At 39.2% G+C, this 26,948-nt stretch overlaps 1 protein-coding gene across 2 annotated transcripts; it reads left to right on the forward strand.

Annotated features, from left to right (window-relative positions):
* The first annotated feature begins 221 nt into the window (after window positions 1-221).
* On the forward strand, window positions 222-26,948 carry btaf1 (BTAF1 RNA polymerase II, B-TFIID transcription factor-associated). Of its 2 annotated transcripts, none has more exons than XM_083538279.1 (38): window positions 222-698; window positions 2,911-3,034; window positions 3,376-3,490; window positions 4,084-4,230; window positions 4,820-5,019; window positions 6,305-6,438; window positions 6,533-6,662; window positions 8,375-8,443; window positions 8,614-8,703; window positions 10,664-10,759; window positions 10,878-11,054; window positions 11,164-11,304; window positions 11,502-11,626; window positions 12,089-12,209; window positions 12,400-12,504; window positions 12,592-12,741; window positions 13,183-13,325; window positions 13,432-13,606; window positions 13,968-14,171; window positions 14,989-15,421; window positions 15,771-15,955; window positions 16,039-16,189; window positions 16,297-16,406; window positions 16,538-16,739; window positions 16,890-17,038; window positions 17,381-17,533; window positions 20,262-20,383; window positions 20,696-20,863; window positions 20,992-21,069; window positions 21,147-21,276; window positions 21,611-21,752; window positions 22,237-22,367; window positions 22,539-22,661; window positions 22,964-23,116; window positions 23,435-23,646; window positions 24,795-24,954; window positions 25,035-25,205; window positions 25,821-26,948. In XM_083538279.1, the coding sequence occupies exons 1-38, from the start codon at window positions 685-687 to the stop codon at window positions 25,968-25,970; spliced, it is 5,583 nt and encodes a 1,860-aa protein (XP_083394405.1). In that variant the 5' UTR covers window positions 222-684; the 3' UTR covers window positions 25,971-26,948. The 2 variants fall into 2 exon arrangements, with proteins under 2 accessions (XP_083394405.1, XP_083394406.1); XM_083538280.1 differs by lacking the exon at window positions 222-698 and adding an exon at window positions 786-1,555.

Below are 26,948 nucleotides of genomic sequence, written 5' to 3' on the forward strand. Positions count from 1 at the left end.
AATGGAGTTCATATTTGTCTCTTGTTTGGAACGAATTTATTCTTAACAGCAATACGAACTGTACATCACAATGAGTCTAATAATTTCATGAGACCATTGAGGGAAAGAATCCCATATCCTGTCAAGGAGCTGTTCTTTTTTTTTTTTTACGTCAAGCAGCGTGCTTCCTCTTGACACCTGCGCTCTGATTGGTCAGCCGAAAGCCATGTAACCAATCAGCTCGCAGCTACTGCGGAGGAAGGAATAAATACAAGATGGCTCCTCATATAAAATCAGCCTCCCGGCTTCTCTTTTGTGACGAACAAAATTACTTTTCTTTACTTATTCGAGTGAAATACCTTTTCGGGAGAAGTGCAGAGGGTTAAATTGAGGTCCGTGGTGGTGAATTGTGACTCGTTGTTCTCTTGTGTGGGGGAGATAGAGGACAAAAACCTTGGCGTCTCTTTAGGCTAGCGTGAAACCTCGGCTCCAGCGCCGACGCTCCTGCTGGTCGGATGGTGTGCGATGATATCGGGCCTCTCTCAATATAGCACGCGTTGGCTACCTAGCTAGCGCTCCGCTGGTCAGTTAGTGTGGCTTGATTAGCTAATCCGCCCCTGAGCAAATTAATGGTGACTCCGCTATCCAGCACACCTCCAACGGACCATTATTACCTAAGGATTGAATACGCTTTAATTTTTCACCATGGCTGTCTCGAGGTGAGTTGTTTTTTGTTTGGTTATTCCCCCCAAATATTATTAAAAAAAATATTTTGAACGAGAGGTAGCCAGGATAACTCTTAGCTAGCTAGCTAGCATCCTAGCTTTCGTTCCTTTGCTAGCCACCATGAGCCACAGTACAGCAGCTAGGCTTTTTGGGACTCTGACACAAGGCCACAGTTGAATGTTGTTGTTTTTTTCAAGCTGAAAGGAGATCGCGAAAAGCCTGTACTTAAGCCTCGTGGTAAAATAAAGTGACTAAAAAGAAAAATGTCGCCGTCGATCTTTAGTGCTGTGAAAGTTCACAGAGGCCTTCAGCGTTGTGCTGGAATATGATGCTAGTGATGACCTTATGCGCGGCGCGTTTAGACATCTTATGTTGGCATGAATAAGTTAGATGATACTTTTGAAGATGCAGAGGAAAGCTGTAGAAGTTGCCCTCGTAGGTAATCTGTGTGTGTGTGACTGGTGATGGGAAGATTAGCTGCAGGTGATGAGGCGACTACACCTAAAGGCCGACTTGTGATCAGGAATAGGTGTTTCACTGCAGCGGAAATTCGTCTGCATGAGTTCAGGAACTGTATTTTTGGTGCCTGCATCTCTCCTGCGTGTCCAATTATTTGGCTAGATCTTTGCTAAGTGTAGGCAGGGAAGCTGCATCATCTCGTCTATTTTTAAACACAATGAGAGCACGGTGTCGCTTCAACCCGACACTTTTTTAAATGTATCTCAACACTAACGTGACACAAATGGCCCTTAAGTGTGTGTGGAAAGTGTTGAGCGAATCAGTGAGAGATGCTGAGAACACGTTTTGCTGTCGTTGACTGGATGGAAATGCCAGTCTAACTAGGAAATGGGTAGGTTTCAATTGGAAGGTGGTGTGTTGTGGTCTTTTTTTTCCCTATATCTCCCCCTTCATCTTCCACTCCCAGATTTTTATTATTTTTGCAAACTGTGCCAGTGTTTTGTTGCACAAGCGTCTTGTGTTTCTGGTCTTGCAGTGGTCCACGTTGCGGATTGTTTGCCAGTATCGATTTGTGTTTTCAGCATGGTTTGGGGGAGAACTTTATAAAGTAACAGCCATTTGTTTCCATTATTGTAAATATATAGCAATCCGCAGGGAATCATGGAAGTAGTGAAAATATGATGGCTTTGGATTTTTCCCGTCAAGGATTCTTTTGTCATTAGGTTTGCTTTTACTCCCTGTGTTGGCGCAAGAAAGTCTCCAGTCTCAAAGTCTCGAAGAAAACATTAAATGGCAAAAGGACATTAACAGTGTAAACCCTATTTTTCCCTTTCTTTCCACGTTTTTGGTTGATTTTGTTATTTTAGTAACCTCCTCTGTGGTGACTGAATTGACACTAGTTTAGATGTTCTTCCAGGCAAACATTTTCACCCCTCAGATGTCTACAACTATTGCATCTGTCACTGTTTATCTGTCCTGTATGTATAAACAGTGGCTTGAGCTGCAGATTAGTGTGTCCTGAAATGTGCTTATTCCCACCCAACCCAAAAACTGCGTTTTTATAAAAAAAATTTTTTAAAACTGCAGTTTCACTCGGAAGGATGTGATGTTCTAGTGTAAAAACATTTCCAGGGTTGTTTCTGGAGTTGATCAGGTCATGTTCTACTTTTGACATGATGTGCTTAACAAACGTATAACGTATGTAAACGTACATGTTTGTTTTTCAATAGGCAGAGTTGTTCAGAAAGAGAGCGATTTTTCTTTGAATGCAGGTGCACTGAAGCAGTGAAAGTGATGTGGTCATAGCAACCCAGTTTTCACACACTGCAACTATCAGCTGTAATTGTTCAGGGTTTGTTATTAAATGCTTGCAGCCATGTTCTGACCCTGGTCAGAAAAGTTGGGTATTTGGGCAGGTGTTTGCTTTGGTTGGGTTACTGCTGGCAAGTAAACTAATTAGCACCTGAAAAAGAATTAATGTTAACCTGTTGATCCTGGAAGCTTGTTTGGTTGCCTAGCCTGAAATAGGAGTAATGTCTGCTCCATATTAAATGTCCCAATACTGCTCTGTTTATTATTTAAACTTTCACATGCTATATTTCAGTGATCTCTAACTGTGTGTGTGTGTGTGTGTGTGTGTATGTATATGTATATGTGTGGCTAGATAGATAGATAGATAGATATAATAATTATAGATAATTAGCTTATAATATACATTTTTTAAATTATTTTTTTTATGCTTTTCAGGCTTGAGCGTCTATTCATCCTGTTGGACACTGGCACAACTCCCGTGACGAGGAAAGCTGCTGCACAACAGCTGGGAGACGTAGTCAAGCTCCATCCACATGAGCTGAATAATCTAATATCAAAGGTATTCTTTTACCTCCCTTTTAATATACTGCATTATACATATTTCCTAAAGCAGCTATTAAGGGCTTTTTATTTTTTTTAAGCAATGTTTCAAATGCAAACTCAGTTTCTATATTAAGGTCATGCAATACTAAAATATTCTTTACTAAATGTGGAAGAGAAACTCAAAAAAGCTTATCACTAATCTAAAGGTTACATTAGTGTTTGGATTGGCTATTGTTACATAGGGCAGTTTGTGTGTATGAAATGCACCGAACAGGACTGGTGTTTTTTATATATCTAGGTACAAGGCCTGAGTGAAACGCCTATTTATATAATATAATTTTTTGTCGTCTTTGAAAGGTTTTAACATATTTGAGGAGTCCCAACTGGGACACGCGAATTGCAGCCGGTCAGGCAGTAGAGGCCATAGTGAAAAATATTCCCGAATGGAACCCAGCTCCCAAGCCAAAAGAAGGTAAGCCTAGTCTCCTGTATTTCTCTATAGACTAGCGACTTCAAAGAGTCAGCAAAATGTACTGTATAATCCAGAGCTTCATAGTTATGTTTAATCACAGATAACTGACCTTGTGTAAATAGTTGCAGCACTACAATCAGTATTTATAACTAGTTAACAAGATTTTTTTTTGCTCAGCAGAAAGCTCTTTGGAAATATATGTAAGTGAAAGATGGAGGTTAAAACATCTGGTGACATTTAGGAAAGGTTTGTCCACATTTAAGAAAAATATTATAGGAACCTGTGTAATAACAAAATCAAAACTAGATGGGGTGCCCCTTTTTTTGGCAAATCTTCACAAATTGCATAATTCTTTTTAAAGGGCACAAAATCAGCTGAAGGGTTTAAGGGAAAAATCTTTCACAGAGAGTGAAACTCTATTGAAACAATGAAAGTGAAGTGAGATCACTGAGCCTGAACTGTATGTACAGCTGTTGCTGTATACATCAACGATGACATTTAGGAACGGCACAGACTACATTTTATTCACATGCAATATAAGGATACATTTCCTTATTGCCCCTAATCTAAAAAGTGTAATTTGTCCTGCTTAGAGTCCTGTGCAGAAGACATGTCTCCTGAGGACAACTCTTCAGATAGACTCAGTTTCTATAGGTTTGACATTTCCCGTTTGCTCAGACATGGCGCGTCGCTGCTTGGTTCTGCTGGTGCAGAGTTTGAAGTACAGGATGACAAGTCAGGTAGGTTGTGAATAAGTATGCATCATAAACTGGTAAACATACAATTTTTTGTTTTGCATTGGGTAAACCAATAAACGTGGCCAATATGCTGAAGTTGTTTATATTTAAAATTTTAAGGTTTATCCGTATTTTGCTGAAAGTTGCATGAATGCGTAAAATTATTCAAGTTAGTGTTTTTCTCTTCTTCCTCTCTCCCGTGTGACTAATAACATCCCCCAGTAATGCTTTGCAAACCAGCTGGCTTCCTTTGTGTACTGTTGCATTTGACTCGAACATAAAGTAAACAAGTTTTTGTATGTGACGTCAACAATGCCAGCAATTTGTATACCATTTGACTGACATGTCCTCAACTTCTGTGGTGTTTTGTAATGCAAATGCTGTATATCAACAATTGTTTTCTTTTTGGTTGCTACCAATTTAATGCCGTAGATTTTCGTTTAGCGTTCACTGGTTTTATTCATCTTCTACTTGTTTTTAAACGCGTCTTCTATTGCGTAGACTGAAGAAGCACAAAATTGTTACCACAGCAATTTATTATTATTTGATTTTTTTTTTTTTGCTAATTTTTTCCCCCCCATCTGCTAATCAGCTGAGGTGGATCCTAAGGAACGTTTGGCTCGACAGAGGAAGCTTCTGCAGAAGAAGCTTGGTCTAGATATGGGTGCTGCTATAGGCATGGATACAGAGGAGCTGTTTAATGACGAAGACTTGGACTACACCTGTACTTCCAATGTAAATAGGTCGCAGACTGCCAAGGGGGTCGTGTTCCAGAGTTTCCGCAGCCATGCAGTAAGACTGAATTGCTTCTTTTTAGAATTGAATAGACAAACAAATGGATTTAGTTCTTTAATTACCCTTTACAGTTAAAGTTATTCTAGGCTTTAGAGTTCCTTTTAAAATATCCTCTAATGCAGGGGTGTTCAACTAAAAATTGTGACTAATGTAATGAATGACTGACAACAGTAAACCTTTAAAATTTAACCTTTTAGTTTGGCTATAAAAAAAAAAGCCCCATAGTTTGAAAGCATTTTTTTTTTCTCTCAATTGGACTTTACCTCACCACTAATCGGCACAGCCTTTGTGCAGATGGGACACCTTGTTTAAGTTTGAGGATAAACAAACGATTCTGTCCAGTTGTTTTTAATCATTCTGTTTTCCCTGTCCAGCCGCAGCAGAGTATCTGCGACAGAGGAGGTGAGCGTTTTAGTCGCTGAACTGAGGCCATTCGTAGATCAGTTCTGCAGTTATTTAGAGGGGGGGGGGGGGATAACCTGGACAACCTTTTTAACAAAAATATTCAAAATCCTTTGAAAAATACCCAACCGCAAATTGAAATCAAAATGTACACGAATTTAAAATAACTTGTAGAAGTACTTTGGCTGTGTTTTTTTTTTTTTTTTTTATTGTGCTCCCCTCCACTTGGCTGAGATCAGTGACCTTCAGATTATTATATAATTTATAATATGATGATTGGCCATCGTTTTTGTATATAGTAAAATATCATGGTGTACTTGGACAAAAATATTGCATCATTTGCTTATTTACAGTGACTGTACATTTACAGTAAATCTGCACGAGCCATAGTCTAATCTATAATGGTCACAAATGTTGCCTTTTAATTTACATTATCAGTATCTTGGAAATCTTTTCCTTTTTTTTTTTTCTTTTTTCTTTAATAGTAGGTGGTATTGTGAGCAAAAATGTATGTCAGGATAATTATAAATTGTCCTGTATTCATTTTTTTTAAACCAAAATAATTTCCCAAAATAAATGTTTAAACTAATATTGTTGAGTTTTGATCACTAAATGATCACTAATTTATTTCAAGGTCAGTCACACAACCAGCATGGATGCCACCATAAAAAAAATTTGTTCTTAATATCTTTGTGCTCTTTATTTTTTTCATTTGTTTGAACTGGATTTTTAATTTTTTTTCCAGGTAAATATTTCTTTTCAACCCATATCTTATCAGTATAGCAGATCAACAGTCATGTTGTCCACTTCTATTTTATATTGTAGATTGTTGCATTGTTTTTCACTATTGGGTAATAAAATGCATGTGTCCCTTCCACAGCCCATGCAGGCAGCAGAGTTTATAGACTCTGAATTTCGGCCAGGCATGAGCAATCGTCAGAAGAACAAGGCTAAAAGGATGGCCAAGCTGGTGGCAAAGCAGAGGTCTAGAGATTTGGACCCCAATGAAAAAAGGTACGCTGAAACATTTGCTCTTACATTTTGTATTTGACTTCACATTTTGAAGTATTGATCAAGCAGCCATGGTTTACTGTGTGTTCATTCTCAGCAATGACAGCTTCGAAGGAGAGCCTGAAGAGAAACGGCGAAAAACCACAAACGTAGTCATCGAGCAGCCGGCTGCTGAGAATAAAGTCTTAATTGATAACATTCCTGACAACTCAAGTTTATTTGATGAGGTGTGTAACCAAAAATACACATTTCAGTATGACACTTGTTGCACGTGCATGTTTCAGTTATACACACAAGCGCACAGTGGTGCTTAAAAGTTTTTTTTTTTATCATATTTAGGCAGGAATCTAAAAAAAAAATTGGACAGTGAACCCTATCAAACAACTGAAGCATTTTGTGTGTGTGTGTGTGTGTGTGTGTGTGTGTGTGTGTGTGTGTGTGTGTGTGTGTGTGTGTGTGTGTGTGTGTGTGTGTGTGTGTGTGTGTGTGTGTGTGTGTGTGTGTGTGTGTGTGTGTGTGTGATCCAATATTGCTTTTATTACATTTTATATTGATACCTGTTTAGTGGAACTATTGTATTCTATATGTAAGAATTGTAGTTAGTTTAAAAGTCAAAAATCTGTTTTTAGTCAGTTGGATGATAATCAGGTGGCAGTGAGTGCCCTGTTTTCTTTAAAGATCCAACATCACTTGTTTGTGGAAGTGTATCATCGTATGAACAGTAGTTTTCTGAGGACCTCAGAAAGAGTTGTAATTGCTCATCAAGCTGGGAAAGGTTTCAAAACCATCTATAAAAAGTTTTGAACAAATTTACAAACCGACAGATTTGGAGAAAATGTTAGTTCCTCCCCAGGAGGAACAACAACAAAAACTTCAAAGGCAAGACGTGTGTTAGTCCACAAGGTCACAAAGGAATACAGGGTAACTTCTAAGCAACTAACAGCCTTTCTTACATTAGTTAATGTTCTTGAGTGTACCACTGAACAGCTTTGGTGTTCATGGTAAAGTTGCAAGGAGAAAGTCACCACTCTCTACTCGGCAAAAAGAACATGGCTGCCCATCTGAAGTTTGCTAATGATTATGTGGACAAGCCAGAGGACTACTGAAAAAATGTTTTGTGGCTGGATGAGACTAAAACAGACTTTTGGTTTTAAATGTGAAGCATTATGTTTGGAGAAAGCAAAACCATGTCTCATTTATAAAAACTCTATGGTGGCGGTATCATGAATTTGGGCCTATTTTTATGTGTCTGGGCCAGGACAGCTTTCCATTATTGATGGAAAGGTAAATTCTGAATTAATACCAACCAATTCTGAAGAAAACTGTCAGGACATTTGTCTGAACCCTATACCAAGAGAAAACTGGTCATGCAAGCACACAAGTTGTTCTAATGAAGAATGGTTAAAGAGAAACAAAGTTCATGCTTTGGAATGTCCAAGTTAAAGTCTTTACCTGAATCTAATAGAAATGTTGTGTAAGGACCTGAAACAAGCAGTGCAGGTGATGAAACCCAGGTTTGCCAAGCAAAGAGTTGATATTATTGCCACTCACTGATATAATGTTTTTAGAAAATATTTCAAAACGATAAGTAACCAAGTATAATGTTCTCATTTGTTTGTTTGGGTTCTTTTTGTCTACTATTAGAACTTGTGTAAAAATCTGATCTTTTGGATCATATACTATAGAAAAATCTCAAGCGTTTGCAAACTTTCAAGCGTTTCTCTTATAAGTGGTATATGATACTTGCATGTGTAGGGATCTCACCTGTATGCTGTTACAGTATTATGGTTGCCTGTAAAATGTCTTTGAATGTGCGACTACTAAAAAAAAGGTTTTTGTTCTCACAACACCCCTGATTTAGAAACTGATTAAATAGCAATATTTGGTTTGACAGTAGGAAAAATTAAAGTTCTGCTTTTTTTTTTCTTCCCCCTTTAAGACTCAAGAGTGGCCTTTGGAGAGTTTCTGTGAAGAGCTTTGCAATGACCTGTTTAATCCATCCTGGGAGGTACTGTAATTATTTTAATCCCTCACAACGTTTATTGACTTTTAATATTAAAGTAGTTGCTTAGGTGTGTGTATGTCTGTGTTTTATTGTTTCTAATTAGTTATTAATGCATTTATTATTTTCCTTATCGGATGACCTGAAACGAAGCTATTTAAAATGTTGGACTACAGGTGCGGCACGGGGCAGGCACAGGCCTGAGGGAGGTCCTGAAGTGTCATGGTGCGGGAGGAGGAAAGCTGGTCGGCAGCACTTCAGAACAGGTAAATATAAAGAACTCTGACTGCTTGTTGTTTCCAATAAATAGTTTGCATTGATAAAACCATTTTGCTAGTCGGTGCTCCTTCTAATTTGTTTGCTTTTGTGGATTTGAAAAAACTGCACTTTTAACTAATTTTAGTTTAACGTGCCTTAAAAATGGCATGGTGAAAGTTGTGGCTGGGCACCATGGCAACATGTCTAGTGCATGAAAATGTTCATGTCACTCATTATATTGAAAGCATACAGTGGGTATGGAAAGTATTCAGACCCCCTTAAATTTTTAACTTTTTGTTATATTGCAGCCATTTGCAAAAATCATTTAGGTTCATTCTTCTTCCTCATGAATGTACACATAGCACCCCATACTGACAGAAAAACACAGAATTGTTGACATTGTGGCAGATTTATTAAAAAAGAAGTATTCAGACCCTTTGCTCAGTATTTAGTAGAAGCCCCCTTTTGATCTAATACAGCCAGGAGTCTTTTTGGGAAAGATGCAACAAGTCTTTCACACCTGGATTTGGGGATCCTCTGCCATTCCTCCTTGCAGGTCCTCTCCAGTTCTGTCAGGTTGGATGGTAAACGTTGGTGGACAGCCATTTTTAGGTCTCTCCAGAGATGCTCAATTGGGTTTAAGTCAGGGCTCTGGCTGGGCCATTCAAGAACAGTCACGGAGTTGTTGTGAAGCCACTCCTTCGTTATTTTAGCTGTGTGCTTAGGGTCATTGTCTTGTTGGAAGGTAAACCTTCGGCCCAGTCTGAGGTCCAGAGCACTCTGGAGAAGGTTTTTGTCCAGGATATCCCTGTACTTGGCCGCATTCATCTTTCCCTCAATTGCAACCAGTCGTCCTGTCCCTGCAGCTGAAAAACACCCCCACAGCATGATGCTGCCACCACCATGCTTCACTGTTGGGACTGTATTGGACAGGTGATGAGCAGTGCCTGGTTTTCTCCACACATACCGCTTAGAATTAAGGCCAAAAAGTTCTATTTTGGTCTCATCAGACCAGAGAATCTTATTTCTCACCATCTTGGAGTCCTTCAGGTGTTTTTTAGCAAACTCCATGCGGGCTTTCATGTGTCTTACACTGAGGAGAGGCTTCCGTCGGGCCACTCAGTTATAAAGCCCCGACTGGTGAAGGGCTGCAGTGATGGTTGACTTTCTATAACTTTCTCCCATCTCCTGACTGCATCTCTGGAGCTCAGCCACAGTGATCTTTGGGTTCTTCTTTACCTCTCTCACCAAGGCTCTTCTCCCCCGATAGCTCAGTTTGGCCGGACGGCCAGCTCTAGAAAGGGTTCTGGTCGTCCCAAACGTCTTCCATTTGAGGATTATGGAGGCCACTGTGCTCTTAGGAACCTTAAGTGCAGCAGAAATCTTTTTGTAACCTTGGCCATATCTGTGCCTTGCCACAATTCTGTCTCTGAGCTCTTCAGGCAGTTCCTTTGACCTCATGATTCTCATTTGCTCTGACATGCATTGTGATCTGGAAGGTCTTATATAGACAGGTGTGTGGCTTTCCTAATCAAGTCCAATCAGTATAATCAAACACAGCTGGACTCAAATGAAGGTGTAGAACCATCTCAAGGATGATCAGAAGAAATGGAAAGCACCTGAGTTAAATATGAGTGTCACAGCAAAGGGTCTGAATACTTAGGACCATGTGATATTTCAGTTTTTCTTTTATAATAAATCTGCAACAATGTCAACAATTCTGTGTTTTTCTGTCAATATGGGGAGCTGTGTGTACATTCATGAGGAAGAAGAATGAACTTAAATGATTTTAGCAAATGGCTGCAATATAACAGAGTGAAAAATTTAAGGGGGTCTGAATACTTTCCGTACCCACTGTAAAACAGTTTCAACATTTTAAAGGTGCAATGCAGCATGTCCCTGTTATTGGTGTAAAACATTTTACTGCATCACTAATTGCTGTGCCTGATTGTTTGATTGCATTCCTAGTTAGCCCAGCAGCATCAAGACTGGTTGGAGGACTTGGTCATCAGGCTTCTGTGTGTCTTTGCTTTGGACCGTTTTGGAGACTTTGTGTCTGATGAAGTAAGACACCATTTCTGTGACCATCTGGCCGAGTTTTTATCCCCAACGCAACTGTTGCACTTTTTTTTTTTTTTGTAGCAGGCTCTTCTTATTGTTCATTATTTTACTGCTCTTTTAGGTTGTTGCACCGGTCAGAGAGACTTGTGCACAAACATTGGGTGTGGCTTTGAGACACATGACTGAGGGTGGTGTTAACATGACTGTGGACGTTTTGTTGAAGCTGCTTACTGAGGATCAGTGGGAGGTTCGGCATGGAGGTCTGTTGGGCATTAAATATGCTCTAGCTGTCAGACAGGTAAAAAGAGCATTTATGTTCATCAAACATTTTGGCATAAATCTGTATTAAAATTGACTCTTTTTTTAATATAAGCACCTCAATGCATGTTGGTCATTATCTTATACAGGATCTTATTTCGCAACTGCTTCCTCGAGTACTTCCTGCCGTTACTGATGGGCTTCAAGATCTGGATGATGATGTGCGTGCAGTAGCAGCTGCGGCTCTTATCCCTGTAGTGGACGGACTGGTGCAGCTACAGCCTACTAAGGTCAGGGAGTAAATACTTTTACAATTTGTATTGCCCAGACTGGGAAATTATGGTACTTTCTATCTTTGTAGTATTATTATTATTATTATTATTATTTTTGTATCTTTTTTTTCTTCTGATAAATACCGTATATTTGTAAGATTTGAATTTCAGTTGCTGACTTTAATGTTGATGTGGTGGTGGTTTAAATGTTGTAGGTTCCTTTCATAGTAAATACACTCTGGGATGCTCTGCTGGAGCTGGATGACCTCACAGCGTCTACAAACAGCATTATGACTTTACTTTCATCCTTGCTCACTTACCCCCAGGTCCTCCAGTGCAGGTATGGAAAGAAGTTAATTATTTGTATAAAAAATGTAAAAACATCATGCACATTAATCAGTCTTGCTAATACAATGTCAGAATGTATATTTGTGTAATTTACAATTTTAGATGTTTGTTTACTTTAAAGTTTGTTAATCACCTTGAAGGAACTAAGCTGTTGCTTTTGAATATTGATATTCGATTGCACATCTGAGGGAAGCAGAGATAACTGAAGGTCATGCTCAAAGGCTCAATCATATTGTACAGTAGAACAATACATTTTTGTATACAGGTAGATGACGAGGGATTTTTTTTTTTAATGCCACCAATGCCATGACCCTCTAATAAGTCACCTGTCAAAAGGTGCTTTTCTCCTGTTTGTGATTATGCTCAAACTTGTGTTTCAGTTGGGCTTTAACCAGATATGATTTGTAAATGGCTCTGTCCTGTTTTGCCTAACAAACTTACATTTTATTTGCAGCATGCAGCAGTCACTGACCATTTTGGTTCCTCGAGTGTGGCCATTTCTTAGACACACCATCGCTTCTGTTCGACGTGCTGCCTTAGAGACACTTTTCACGCTGCTGTCCAAGGCTGATCATGTAAGGTGTATGGTTTTACCAGCGGTATTAATCTGTGCAGGGCTATTAGTTATCTGTAGTTAGCCACCTTGAGTGAAAAATTCCAAACCAAATATGTCAAATTCTCTTATCCACTCAACTTGTTATTCCAGTTCTCTTTCAAACAAAAAGTTATTTGTAGTTTAATGTTCAATTTGGTTACTTCCTCCAGAGCTGTGCCATGTGGCTGAACCCAATCCTACAAGACATGCTGAGGCATATATTTCAGTCTTGCATTCTCGAGAGCAACCAGGAGATTCTCGATCTTATCCAGAAGGTGTGTAAAGGAGCTGACTCACCCACACTTGTTCTTAGTAATGTCCTTTGCCTGAATATGTGCTAAATAAATGCATTATTTGTCAAGGTGTGGGGCGAACTGATACGGCAGGCCCCTCATCAGTATGTGGTAGCAGCCAGCTGTCCGTGGATGGGTGCCTGGCTCTGTTTAATGATGCAAGCACCTCACATTCCCATTGACCTCAACATGCTATTGGAGGTCAAGGCTCGATCCAAGGTGAGTGCAAGGCTAGTCTGTTTTAATTGCATCGTGACACCTAATCTGGGACCTAAACCTAACCAGGGATTTTGACACTCACAAAATGTGGTACAAAATTCAGTAAACAAGTGAGCAACAGGTCGTAACTTGGTTAATCTTTACAACTCGGAACAGGAAAGCATGCGTGCATATATATATATATATATATATATATATATATATATATATATATATATATATATATATATATATATATATATATATATATATATATATACGCACACAATATACAATTTTTGTTTTATGCTTGTGGGAATGACTATTGGCCACCGCTAGTGCACATTTCTTCTTGGGTTTTTTTAATCAGTGTCATTAATGCAAGCTTTTAAATTCATGCCTGATCAAAGGATCACTAGTCTGTGAGCGGAGATGATTGTGTGTATTAATATGTGGATGTAGGAGAAGGCGAGTGGGAAGTTTCGGCAGGGAGGACAGCAGGTGAAGGAGACTGTACAAGAGTACATCGGGGGAGCAGACACTGTAATTGAAGACCCAGCCACGAGAGACTACGTAGTCACTCGTGCCCGACTCATGGCTGCCAAGTATGTGCTTTAACTGTTCTATTTTTCCCCCTGATTTTAGTATGTCTCTAGTACCAGTATCTGTAGGCAATTCTTGCCTCATTGTCGCAGTGATATTTTGTTTCAGACTGCTGGGGGCACTGTGCAGCTGTATCTGTGACCCACGATTAAACAGCTCGACTCAAGAGATTCGACCAGCAGAATCATTAGCGCAGCTTCTTCTCTTCCACCTCAACTCGAAGTCAGCACTACAGCGCATTGCTGTATCTATGGTGCTGTGTGAGTGTGCATGCTTACAGAAGGTAAACATGAGCATGTGACATGGTCCTGACCAAAAGTCTCTCCCCAACTAGTATCAATATATTGCTTCTTGTACAAAGTTGGAAGTTTTTTTTTTTTTAATTCAAGTGGCTTTAAGATATCAATTTAGTTCATAAAAGTAATTTGCTAAAATAAAATGAATGAATTACCAAGTCATTTTGTTTTTTTTATAGTTTGTATATGCAGGTTATGAAAATTTAATGAAGGGGATAATTTGTTTTGTTTTTAAAAAAAAAAAAAAAAAAAAAAAATACTTTGATCATAAATTATGCAGCACAACTGACTAGATGGCCTTAAAGACTATGTATGTCTGAAGCATTTTTTTTCTCCATTTGTCTGTAGGAGTGCGAGGTGGTGTCCGGTGTGGTCCAGCCTCGTCTGTTGGCCATCCTCTCTGAGCATTTGTATTATGATGAGATTGCTATTCCCTTTACACGCATGCAGAATGAATGCAAGCAGCTCATCGCACTCCTGGCAGATGCTAATATCGACGTGAGGGAGAAAATCAACTGCAGTGTCTTCACAATTGATCAGGCCAATGATCTGGTTAGTGCAAGAAAGCTAATGACAGTACCGTCTGTAAAAAATCCAAATTGCTTTTGCAATTTACCAGCTTTTAATTTTTAACATCAAATTGCTTACATGAGCAACAGAGAATAGGTGCTTTACTGATATGCAGATTTTGTGTTTAGGGAATTTGAAATGCTGAGGCATTGGTACATTCACTAGCAATGCATTATATGCTAAGTATTTGGTGTATTGTTTATGGTAATGAACAAATGCCTTATCATTGCTTATAATGTTTCTTTACTGTCCACCATGCTATGCTTTTATATTATTTTATGTTTGTCTTGTTTAGTGGTTCATCAGTGGGGTGTTATTCATCTAGCGTAATTAAACATATTGGAAAAGCAATTAAATATTTTTTACTTCATTTATAATTACATTTCAGTCGTTTGTTCTTTTTCTCTTTGCTTTGGCATTCTCTTTCTTAGGTTTTACTGAACTGTGGATTTAAATATGGGTTAAAATAATAGGCTGCTGTTTATACTTTAAATTAAAATTTCCCATTGCTGATGCTTTGTTAATATGCTTTAGTTGTTGCCTGAATTGTTCAATGCTCTAGATCCCTTAGCTGAAATCTTAGCAACCATCACTGCTTGCCTAGCAACACAAGCCCTTTGCACTTAGAAGCTGTCATCATTCTTTTTTTAAAGAGAATGATGACAGTGTTTTGTTCTTTTCCAGGAATAAAGAAATTGTGTAGAGATCAAAATTTACATATCTGAAATAGAAACCTCATCAGTTTTTTTTAATGCACTTAACACCAAATTTGTGACCTCGCCCTTTTTCTTCTTTTTAGGTGACCAGCATCTTCTCTGAGGCCACAGCATCTTTGAACCTGAAGTCTCGGCCGTTGCAGTCGTTGGACAGTAAGCGGCAACAAGCGTGCTCTACAGTGGCTGAGACGAGTGCCGAATGGCAGCAGATGCATCTACGTGTGCATACTTTTGCGGCCTGTGCTGTGGTAGGCATGGCAGCTCTGCCTGACAAGCTCAACCCGCTTGTACGTCCGCTTATGGAGGCAGTTAAGAAGGAGGAGAACACGCTGGTTCAGGGATATGCTGCATCCAGCATAGCCCGCCTGCTCCAGCTCTGCACAGGCCGCACACCCTGCCCCAATTCAAAGATCATTAAAAACTTGTGCAGCTCTATATGTGTGGACCCCATGCTCACGCCCAATGCAGAATGCCCCGTTCCACCCCCCACACCTCCAACACAGGATGGCTGCAAAGGTTAGAACAAATAATTTTTGGAAATATTGTATGTTCGTGTTTATTTGCATATTTCTTTAGGACTTTTGTCTTTACACTGCCAAAAATTTTATTTTTAAAATATAAGGAGGAAAAACTAAAAGGCTATAATACAACAAAAGCAAGCTCTGAGAGTTTAGAACCCTAACTACTTTGATAATGTGTTCAAATTTTACATTTTTTTTTATTTTATTTTAAATTTCATCACAGGGCCAGCTTTAAAAGCCATGGCCTTAAGGCACTTGTATATCAGCATTAGACCAGATATATTAAGTAAAAATGCAGTGATTTTTCATTTTCTTTCCTTTTTTTAAATTGCTTTTTCCTGTAGCCAACATGTCTGAGAAAGATGGCATGCACCACATGGTGAATAAAACAAAAGGTATCATCACTCTTTACCGACATCAGAGAGCAGCTTTTGCCATCACTAGCAAGAGAGGCCCTGCCCCCAAAGTGCAAAAAACATCACCCAGTGACCTTCCACCAGGCAGCTCAATCTCTGCAGAAACTGATGAGGTCAGGGATTTTTTTATTTCTGTACTTTAATAATTACAGGAGTTTTTGTAGTTTGCACTTTAATAATTTTGTTAATTTCTCAGTCTAAGAAGCCGATACTCATCCAGCGGAGAGGTGCAGAGTTCTCATTAACGACTATTGCTAGACATTTTGGGCCTGATCTCGCCAAGGCTTTGCCGTGTCTCTGGGAGGCTATGGTTGGCCCACTGAAGGCTCTGGAAACTCTGGGTTATGGTAAGCACTTTTCAAGGCGACATATGTAATGGACGGAAATGTGTAAATGTTAACCTACCAAACTTTGAAGTAACCTGTTCTAACCTGCTCGGATGTACCGTGTTTAGATTCCAAGCAGCTCTTGGAGAAGGGTGACTTGGTAGCTCAGGACTTGGTCAACTCTCTGCAGGTGCTGGAGGTCACTACAGGAGCCATGGCCCAGGAGCTCATATCTGTGGTTGGAAAATATATATACATATTTTTATAGAAACAAACTGTTTACACTTGTTTAAAAAAAAAAAAAAAAAAAAAAATCATAAAATGTAAAAATCTACTAATGTTTTCATTAATTTCATATTTTTTTTTAAGCTTTTGGAACAGCTGGCTCTGCTGTGTGCATGTCTCAGACACCCGTACACAGCTGTGCGCCACATGGCCGCTCGCTGTGTTGGCGTGTTTAGTAAGATTGCCACTATGGAAGCCATGAACTGCTTCCTGGAGAAGGTGCTTCCATGGTTTGGGGCGATTGATGACAGCACCAAACAGGAGGGAGCTATTGAAGCAATGGCTTGTATCCTTTATGTGGTGTATTTGTGTACCTATAGCAAATGGTTAAAATATTTGAGATGATTATAAACTATGCAGATCATTTATGGACAAAATTTATGGTGATTGATTTATTTCCACATAAGTGTTGTTAGTCCTTTACTGTAGCTCTCAGGTGTGATGGAACAGCTGGATGTAGACATTGTACCCTACATTGTGCTGTTGGTGGTGCCTGTGCTGGGCCGCATGAGCGATCCAAGTGACAGTGTGCGCTTCATGGCCACTCAGTGTTTTGCTACTCTCATACGCCTTTTGCCTCTGGAGGTACATAATCCTTATTCTGATTTTCTGGAAAGCTCCAGTGATAAACTATTAAACTTCTCATAAAGTTGTTTGTTCTCGGGTGTGTATGTTGAGTCAGATTACTGTTTCAATGCACAATATGGGCATTGACTTCTGCCAAATGCGTAGTAATCAATGACCTTATTATCCAAATCCACACAAATGCATGAAATGTCTCTTTGTAGCACTGATCCTTGTGTAAATGAACAATAGGTAATACAAATAATGTAAGTAAAGGATCAAGCTCTAAAGAGTCTTTTCATTCTAGATCATTTTCTATGCAAGAATATATTTGAATGTTTTTATTGATGTCGTCATTTATAGGCTGGCATCCCCAACCCACCCTCTATGTCGGATGATCTGATTCGTCAGAAGGCCAGAGAGCGTCATTTTCTGGAACAGCTACTGGATAGCAGAAAGCTGGAGAATTACACGATCCCTGTCCCTATTAAGGCAGAACTCAGGAAATATCAGCAAGTAGGTGGTTTTTAACTTTGTGCCCTTTTTACTTTTTCAATGTGGGTTTGTTAATCTATAAATATTCAACACTGATGAACAGTAACTTAATAGTGTGGTTGAGTTCCTGATATGTCTGCTGCATGCATTTGCATAGTGACTCTCCCCAGCTATGCCACTCTAACTGAAGTGCAGAAAGAGCAGAGGCCATACTTCATGTAGCACTCAGTCAAACTATAGTGACCACTCAGCACTTTATCCCTCTCCATCCTCACTGTCGATATTACAAATGGCTTTTCACTTTAAAAGCGTGCCGGGGGGGGGGGGGGGGGGGTTGTTGTTGTTAATAAGTTACATTTTTTTCAAACTATGTCAGTTGGGAAATAAAGCTGTTTCTCATATTTGCTTTCCAAATCCAAAGTGGAAAATATGCCTATAGATTTAAATGACTTTGTTTGTTTCCTGATCTCATGCATGTAAAAAAAAACCAACAACAAAAAACACGGTATCTTAAAAGTGAGTAGGGCTGCAGCTGTCAATTTTTGTAATCGATTTTTCCATCAAGTAATCGGATAAGAAGTATATTTAGTATTGCTCTTTAATAAAGAAAAAGTACAAGTGAAAATAAGACCTGTGTCTTAATATGAACAAGTCATTTGTTTCCTTTTTATAAAGTAACAATTTTATTGCTGAAATTGCATACAAAAATATTTGAAAACTAAACCTATTTAGTGCATTTAATTGCCATTTTGCATCAAATGCAAATATATAAATAAATAAAAATATACAAATAAATTAATTACTTCTACTGTGTTTACCTGTCCAGAGTTTAGCAGTTTCAGCATTCTTTATTATGTATATGAAGGGTATATTGCTCAGTCTATAACTGTACAACTTGCTAAACTGAACTATTTGCACACAGAAATGCACAGCTATGGGTTAATTGTAAAGTCAGCTGCATGCATCTGGACAATATACCTTTTTATTAATTTCTTTTTTTTTTAGTTTTTGTCTGTTAATGACATGGCAGTAGTTATATTGTTTCTTTATTTTGCATTAAACATTTAAATTGAGTTAAGTAATAATGCATGTACAAATTTACAGTGGGGCAAAAAGTATTGTCAGCCACCAATTGTGCAAGTTCTCCCACTTAAAAAGATGAGAGAGGCCTGTAATTTTCATCATAGGTACACTTTGTCACTCATACAAAACTATGAGTGACAAAATGAGAGAAAGAAATCCTGAAAATCACACTGTCTGATTTTTAAAGAATTTGTTTGCAAATTATGGTGTAAAAGAAGTATTTGGCCAATAACAAAAGTTCACCTCAATACTTTGTTATATACTCTTTGTAGGCAATGACAGAGATCAAACATTTTCTGTAAGACTCCACAAGGTTTTTACACACTGTTGCTGGTAGTTTGGCCCATTCCTCCATGCAGATCTCCTCTAGAGCAGTGATGTTTTGGGCCTGTCGCTGAGCAACACGGATTTTCAACTCCCTCTAAAGATTTTCTATGGGGTAGAGATCTGTAGACTGGCTAGGCCACTCCAGGACCTTAAAATGCTTCTTACGAAGCCACTCCGTCGTTGCCCGGGCGGTGTGTTTGGGATCATTGTCATGCTGAAAGACCCAGCCATGTTTCATCTTCAATGCCCTTGCTGATGGAAGGAGGTTTTCACTCAAAATCTCATGATACATGGCCCCATTCATTCTTTCCTTTACACGGATCAGGCGTCCTGGTCCCTTTGCAGAAAAACAGCCCCAAAGCATGATGTTTGCACCCCCATGCTTCAGTAGTTATGGTGTTCTCGGATGCAACTCGGCATTCTTTCTTCTCCAAACACGACAATTGAGTTTTTACAAAGAAGTTCTATTTTGGTTTTATCTGACCATATGACATTCTTCCAATCATCTTCTGGATCATCCAAATGCTCTCTAGCAAACTTCAGATGGGCCCAGACATGTACTGGCTTAAGCAGGGGGACACGTCTGGCACTGAGTCCATGGCGGCGTAGTGCGTTACTGATGGTAGCCTTTGTTACTTTGGTCCCAGCTCTCTACAGGTCGTTCAATAGGTCCCCCGTGTGGTTCTGGGATTTTTGCTCACCGTTCTTGTGATAATTTTGACCCCATTGGGTGAGATCTTGCATTGAGCCCCAGATTGAGGAAGATTATCAGTGGCCTTGTATGTCTTCCATTTTCTAACAGTTGATTTCTTCACACCAAGCTGCTTACCTATTGCAGATTCAGTCTTCTCAGCTTGGTGCAGGTCTACAATTTTCTTTCTGGTGTGCTTTGACAGCTCTTTGGTCTTGGCCATAGTGGAGTCTGGCTGTTTGTGGTTGTGGACAGGTGTCTTTTATACTGATAATGAGTTCAAACAGGTGCCATTAATACAGGTAACAAGTGGAGGACAGAGGAGCCTCTTAAGGAAGTTGTTACAGGTCTGTGAGAGCCAGAAATCTTGCTTTTTTTGTAGGTGACCAAATACTTATTTTCCACCATAAATTGCAAATAAATTCTTTAAAAATCAGTGTGATTTTCGGGATTATTTTTTTCTCATTTTGTCTCTCATAGTTGAAGTGTACCTATGATAAATTACAGGCCTCTCATCTTTTTAAGTGGGAGAACTTGCACAATTGGTGGCTGACTAAATACTTTTTTGCCCCACTGTAGTTTGTTGTAGCTTGTGAAGTTCTTTGGTTATTTAATTAAAAAAATCTGGTGGTATTTTCTCTGCACTAGGATGGAGTGAATTGGTTGTCCTTCTTAAATAAGTACAAGCTGCATGGAATCCTATGTGATGACATGGGTTTGGGTAAAACCCTTCAATCCATCTGCATTCTTGCTGGAGACCACTACCTCAGGTACATTGCATCAATACAAGGCCTAATGAACTAAGATTTATATATATATAAAATAAAATGTGAATGAATGTTTTCACCAATAATTGCAACCTAATTTTTTTTTTTTCTTTTTGATTAATTGAACTTTAACACTTTTGTAAATATTGTGCTGTGTTGCTTAAACGACAGTCGAAAAATTGTTCCTAAGCAAAGAAGTTCAGAAGGCGGCCAGACTTTAATGTTTCAGATAAATTATTAATTTATTTGTATAGGTTTTAAATAGTTGTTTCTTTTGAGACGGTCTTGTTTAATTCTGTGCATGTTTACATGCAGGGCACAGGAATACGCTAGGACCAAAGCTGCAGACTGTTGTCCTCTGCCCTCTATAGTTGTGTGCCCCCCTACTCTGACAGGCCATTGGGTGGACGAGGTTGGCAAGTTTTGCGCTAAGGAATACTTGAACCCTCTGCACTATACAGGTCCACCTACAGAGAGAGCACGGTACGATGTCTCACTATCCACTGCAGTTCTAACAGAACTTATTTTAGACCATGACTAGTCATTCTTACAACAAAGGCCAGCTAAACTGGGGTTTACTTGACTCTGCTATTTCGCTGTTTTTGTTCCAGATTACAGCACCAAGTGAAAAAGCACAACCTTGTGGTAGCGTCGTACGATGTAGTCCGGAATGACATCGAATTTTTTAGGTAATATTTCTGCCTTCTGTATGCGTCAAATAATCCGATTTCTTGTTGTTTAACCCTGGACATTTCTCCACTCCCAGGAATATAAAATTCAATTACTGTATTCTCGATGAGGGTCATGTTATTAAAAATGGGAAGACCAAACTATCCAAAGCGATCAAGCAACTGTCTGCCAATTACAGAGTTATCCTCTCAGGAACTCCTATTCAGGTAAGTCTAGAGCTAAACTTTTTTTTTTTTTTTTTTTTTTTTGTGCTTTTACTTGAAATTATTTAATTTTTACCTGAAATCATAGATTACTCTTTATCTTAGATTTGATCATTTGCTGATTTAATTCATTAAGTGTGTACTAGTGTAATGTTACATAAGAACAAAAAAGATTTTAGCCATATTAGAGTATTTTCATGCCGTTTACTATTATGTTGCTTAAAACACTATTGCGATTTTTTTTTTTATTGACCTGTTAATTTGATTGCTTCTAAGGAAGATTTTGTGGACAAAATTAATTTTCTGTTAAATTCCACTTTTCCTGTCTCTCTTATAGAATAATGTCCTGGAGCTGTGGTCTCTCTTTGACTTCCTCATGCCCGGCTTTTTGGGTACAGAGCGGCAATTTGCTGCTCGTTACGGGAAGCCCATCCTTGCTAGCAGAGATGCCAAAAGCTCGTCACGGGAACAGGAAGCAGGTATGGCTTTTCACTCTTTTGTTCAACATTGTATTGTGAATTTTCGTTTAGATAAGACACTCTGCTAGCATAAATATTCTGTAGACATTGGATGTGTATTGGATATTGGTTGTCTTTAACTGTGTGAAAGTTTGGCTTTTTACATGGTTTTTACACTTTACATGAATGAGTTGGTACTTAGGATTGATTTGTTTGAGAGAGCATTACTGCAGATGTTTTTTCATGCAGACAAATCATGGATTGATAGGCCAGTTTAATTGTGTGTTCAGTTGTTTGCAAAAAGGAAGATAATTGGAATGTTTCTCTGTTGTAAGTCAGTATCAATAAGTCAGTATTGTTTTAATGTGAGCACTTCTATTTTGAAGAGCTTCATTTGAACCATGTCATTGATTAAAGATACTGTGTAGTGTAGTGTGTGTGTGTGGTGTGTGTGTGTGTGTGTAGTGTTCTGTAGAAGCATATTGTGACTGAGTGTCTCTCTTAGGGGTTTTGGCTATGGAGGCTCTGCATCGGCAGGTGTTACCCTTTCTCCTGAGGAGGATGAAAGAGGATGTCCTACAAGATCTGCCACCCAAAATTATACAAGACTATTACTGCAACCTAAGTCCTCTCCAGGTACGTGCATTTGTGTACATTTTTGTATGTAGACTTATGTAAAACTGATAAATTTTACATTTGAACACATTACAATTTATGACCATTTACTGATTAATTTAAAGAAATCATTGTAAACACGTTTTTTTTTTTTTTTTTAAACTTACTATCTTTCTCGTTCTCTATACACAGGTTCAGTTGTATGAGGACTTTGCCAAGTCTCGGGCGAAGGTCAATGTGGACGATGTCCTCTCCACTGCAACTCAAGAGGAAGAGGATAAGCCTAAACTTAAGGCTACTGGACACGTGTTCCAGGTGAGCGGTCACCTTAGGACTTCCGCTCCAAGACCGCTTGCAATGTATAAAACATTCAGTCTAAACGTATAACGCGTATCATGGCATCGATCAAACCTGTTAAAGAAAATGTATTCTGATCTGGCTTCCATTGACTTGTCAGCTATGTGAAACAATCATGATGGCATAAATAAGGATTACATTTTAAATTTTATGGCGCCCTCCTCCCTGCATTTCAATAGACTTTTAATTTGACCTAAATTGTAATTGAACATAATTGAAATATGCACTTGGTTTTAGTTTGAACTCTCTATCTTCTGTAGGCACTGCAGTACCTGAGGAAGCTGTGTAACCACCCAGCGCTGGTCCTGACACCTCAGCATCCTGAGCACAAGCGCATTAGCGAGCAGCTTGCCTCCCAGAATTCTAGCCTCCGTGACATCCAGCATGCACCAAAACTCTCTGCACTTAAACAGGTAGATACCCTAATTTTTATATAATGGTTTCTGAGAGCAGTGAAATAATGTCAGATATTTTGGAAAAGCAGGCATTCTGCTGGAGATATTTTTGTACTTATTTGTACCATGTCAGAATGTAACCGCTTAGTCGTAAAGTTGGAATCTAGGACATATGTAGATTCCTCATACAAATTATTAGTCATGGGATGTCTGGAGTTAGTCATTTCATTATTTGTGGGGGAAAAAATATTTAATTTATTTTTCACTCATCACTGATGTCAGAAATGCAGCACTTGTATTGATTAAGATGTCTAACTAAACCATCTCATTGTTTAGTTGCTGTTGGACTGTGGTCTGGGCTCATCTAGCTCTTCAGATGTCAGTACAGAGGCTGTGGTGGCTCAGCACCGTGTGCTTATCTTCTGCCAGCTGAAGAGCATGTTGGACATGGTGGAGCATGACCTATTAAAGCCTCAGCTGCCAACAGTCACCTACCTACGTCTGGACGGAAGTGTGCCCGCAGGCCTGCGCCATTCAATTGTCTCCAGGTAAAATATCAGATAAATCACCATAAATAAAAGCTCATACATATGCACATACAATGCGTCTTCCTATTCTAGGAGAATTTATCTTTTGAGAGTTACACTTAGTCATAAACTATTAATTTCACAATGTTCAGTTCTTTATTCAGGATTTATTTATTTAATTTCTAACAGTTAAATTTTGACCGTATACTATAAGCCGCTACTTTGTTCCCACGTTTTGAACCCTGCGGCTTAAACAGCGAAGCGGCTTATTTATAAATTTTTCCTGGGTTTTTCCCGGTTTCACAAACTTCAAGCCAAAAACTGAACCCCATAACATTAGACCAATTAAATCTCCGAACGGAAACGAAAACCTCCCCTGTGTTCTGAGCTGCACGGCATCAGGAGAAAAAACGTTTATTTTAATTTTTTACGCACGACGATGCCAAAAGATAAACTCCCGAGAGAAATAGTTGTGAAAAGAAGGAGGAAGACAGTGAACAATGACTTTCTTGGTAGGCTACTGTTTAAATACAAGCTGTTGTAGCGCGTTGAGTCTGGGTGAAGGGAGAGCTCGCTAACTCCAGTTGCAACAGAAATTATATAAGCACAGAAAGGTTTCCAAAACTCGTGCTTTTTTATTTTTCTTGGTAACAGCGTTAAGGGTTAGTCAAAGAAACTTAGAAATGAGCATCAGAAAATAATAAGGACATAATCCTCGGTCTTACAGTAATACCGGGGAAAGCAGTGGCATGCTATTCCCAAAATACTGCTATGCTCCTAAAGGAAGCGCAACATATTTCACCCGTTACACCGTGTGTAACGTGTCTTTCGTTAAAGCCTGTGTAAAGTTCATTAGTGTAGAAAGGCTTATAGACAGGTGCGGCTTATTTATGTTAAAAATAAACATATTTTAAAAATTCAGTGGGTGCGGCTTATATATGGGGGCGCTTTATAGTCCGGAAATTACAGTAGTTATTTTTGGTATCATATGGTATTAAATGTGTGGTGAAGGAAGGTTATAATTTAAGGCTGTGTATGAACATTTATCTATTTTAAAAAAGGCTGAATGACAATTCTAACCACTATATACAGGGTGGCGATATTCAACACTGGTTGAGTCAGTCTCCACCTCACATTTTGCCTTGACGTTTTTTTTTTGTGTCCTGCAGGTTCAACAACGATCCATCTATAGATGTGTTGCTCCTGACGACACATGTAGGTGGTCTGGGCTTGAACCTCACAGGTGCTGATACTGTGGTGTTTGTGGAACATGACTGGAACCCAATGAGAGACCTACAGGCTATGGACCGTGCTCATCGAATAGGACAGGTATTGTTTGTCCCACAGTTATTTTTTACACATGCCTGGCTTTGCTTTTGGGTAGAAAAAGTATTGTGTCTGACTTTCAGAAACGTGTGGTGAACGTGTATCGTCTGATCACACGTGGCACTTTGGAGGAGAAGATCATGGGTCTGCAGAAATTTAAGATGAGCATAGCTAACACGGTGATCAGCCAGGAGAATGCCAGCCTCCAGAGCATGGGCACAGATCAGCTGTTGAACCTTTTTACCCTGGACAAGGTGAGTGCACATCATGTCATAGCAGTCCTACTCATGTCAGTGTGGGTACATACAAGCGCTCTCATGTGCCATACAGTAGGACTTTGTAAAGGGTTGCTACTCTGAGAGAGGGAGGGAGCAGTTAACACTGGTGCTTGTGTCCATACACAATAGTGCAAAGTTTATACGCCTTCCATATGTACATGTGGATAAATAAGCTCACACAAGGCCAAGAACCCCTGGGACAAGACAGTGCATTCTGGGTGTGTGTGTGCACATAGTAAGGCTTTGATTATGTGTATCTACATATTTGAACTGTAAAATGCACATTTGGTTAGTTTTTAAGTGTTAGTAAAATTGATTTCGCCTTATGGTTTTTCTGCTAATGTCCACCAAGTATTAAACTTTAAAGGCCACTAAAATAGCCCAATTTTGCAATAATAAAATCAACAGGAGTTTGGAGGCCTTTAACTGAAACATGCACATGCCATGCATTCCTACATCCCGACCCACACGCATGCAGTCACAGACAAGCTTATTGTGTGTTCACAATATGTAAAAAGCAAAGCTGTTTGCCAATTAGAGCGTTTCATTCATTGTTTTTTTTTCTTCTTCTGTATAACTTAATTTTTCTAGGCGGAAAAACTCGAGAAGTATGAAGGGGCGTCCTCCTCCTCAGGAAAGACCAATATGAAGTCTGTACTAGACGGCCTGGGGGAGTTGTGGGACCAGCAGCAGTACGAAGCAGAGTACAATTTGGATCACTTCATGCTCTCGCTGCGTTAACCCGACGCACCGCCCTCATGCAGCCTCCTCCGAACTCCCTCTTATGAACAACCACTTTTTATTTGTTGCAGACCACAATGTTGGGTCATCTTGACCCCGAAAACAGTGAACCTCACAAGAGCAAACATTTTGGCCACAGTTCCATACATAATATTTGGTTAATCAAGTCAGCCTGGACTTTATTTTACTGTTAAAGTACTCTCGCACTCCACACACATCCACTGTCCTACCCCACCCTGCCAAGCTGAGGAGGAACGCACTGGGATTCACTCCTTCCCCCAGACTTGGTTTACTGATTTTATTCTCATACATGCTGTGGGACTTTTCTTTGCATTGTTGATCATAAACAGCATCACCAACTAGTCCTCCTGCACTTTCAGTCTTAAAGCTTACCTCAAACTCTGATCACCTATCAGTATTTGATCTTAATAGGCCTATAAGCCCATATACAAAAGAGAGAATTTTGTATATATCGTTTATTTTTGTAGACTGGACAGCCATCTTAACCAAAAAAAAGGCTTCTGAGGCCTTGCATCAAGAACACCAGGGGACACTGTCGGCATTTAGACAGAAGATAAATAATTTAACTGGAAATGCTAATCATCCTTTCCACTAGGGGGTGATGTGTGTTATTTGTTGTTGTTGTTGTGTGTTGGTTTTTTTTTTTTTTTTCCCCTCCCCTCTCAAGCCTTCCAGTCCCTTATCCACTTCTGTAGCTCAGAACATGACCCACAGCTTACCATGACACATACTCACACCCAGTGAAAATGTGAAACGTCCGGCATGTGTAAGGGCTCGGTGCTGACTGGACTTCTAAGCTCTGTTCACCTGGCAGATGTAGGATGCACATGGAACCTTGTTGGATAGTTTTAAAAAAGGAAAAATAATAGAAAACAAGGACTTGTAAATATTTCTGTAATTTGCCTTCTTTGATTTAGCCAATAGAATTTTAATAAATTCTAATGCGCTTTCTTTGAA

This window comes from Silurus aristotelis, assembly GCF_946808225.1.
Source record: "Silurus aristotelis genome assembly, chromosome: 4".
NCBI classification, from domain to species: domain Eukaryota; kingdom Metazoa; phylum Chordata; class Actinopteri; order Siluriformes; family Siluridae; genus Silurus; species Silurus aristotelis.

Bases quoted from the DNA above. Each gene is read 5' to 3' on its own strand.
- btaf1 (XM_083538279.1), top strand. The intron at 14,172-14,988 runs GTTAGTGCAAGA...TCTTCTTTTTAG, and splicing joins TTGATCAGGCCAATGATCTG to GTGACCAGCATCTTCTCTGA. The intron at 22,368-22,538 runs GTACGTGCATTT...CTCTATACACAG, and splicing joins GCAACCTAAGTCCTCTCCAG to GTTCAGTTGTATGAGGACTT.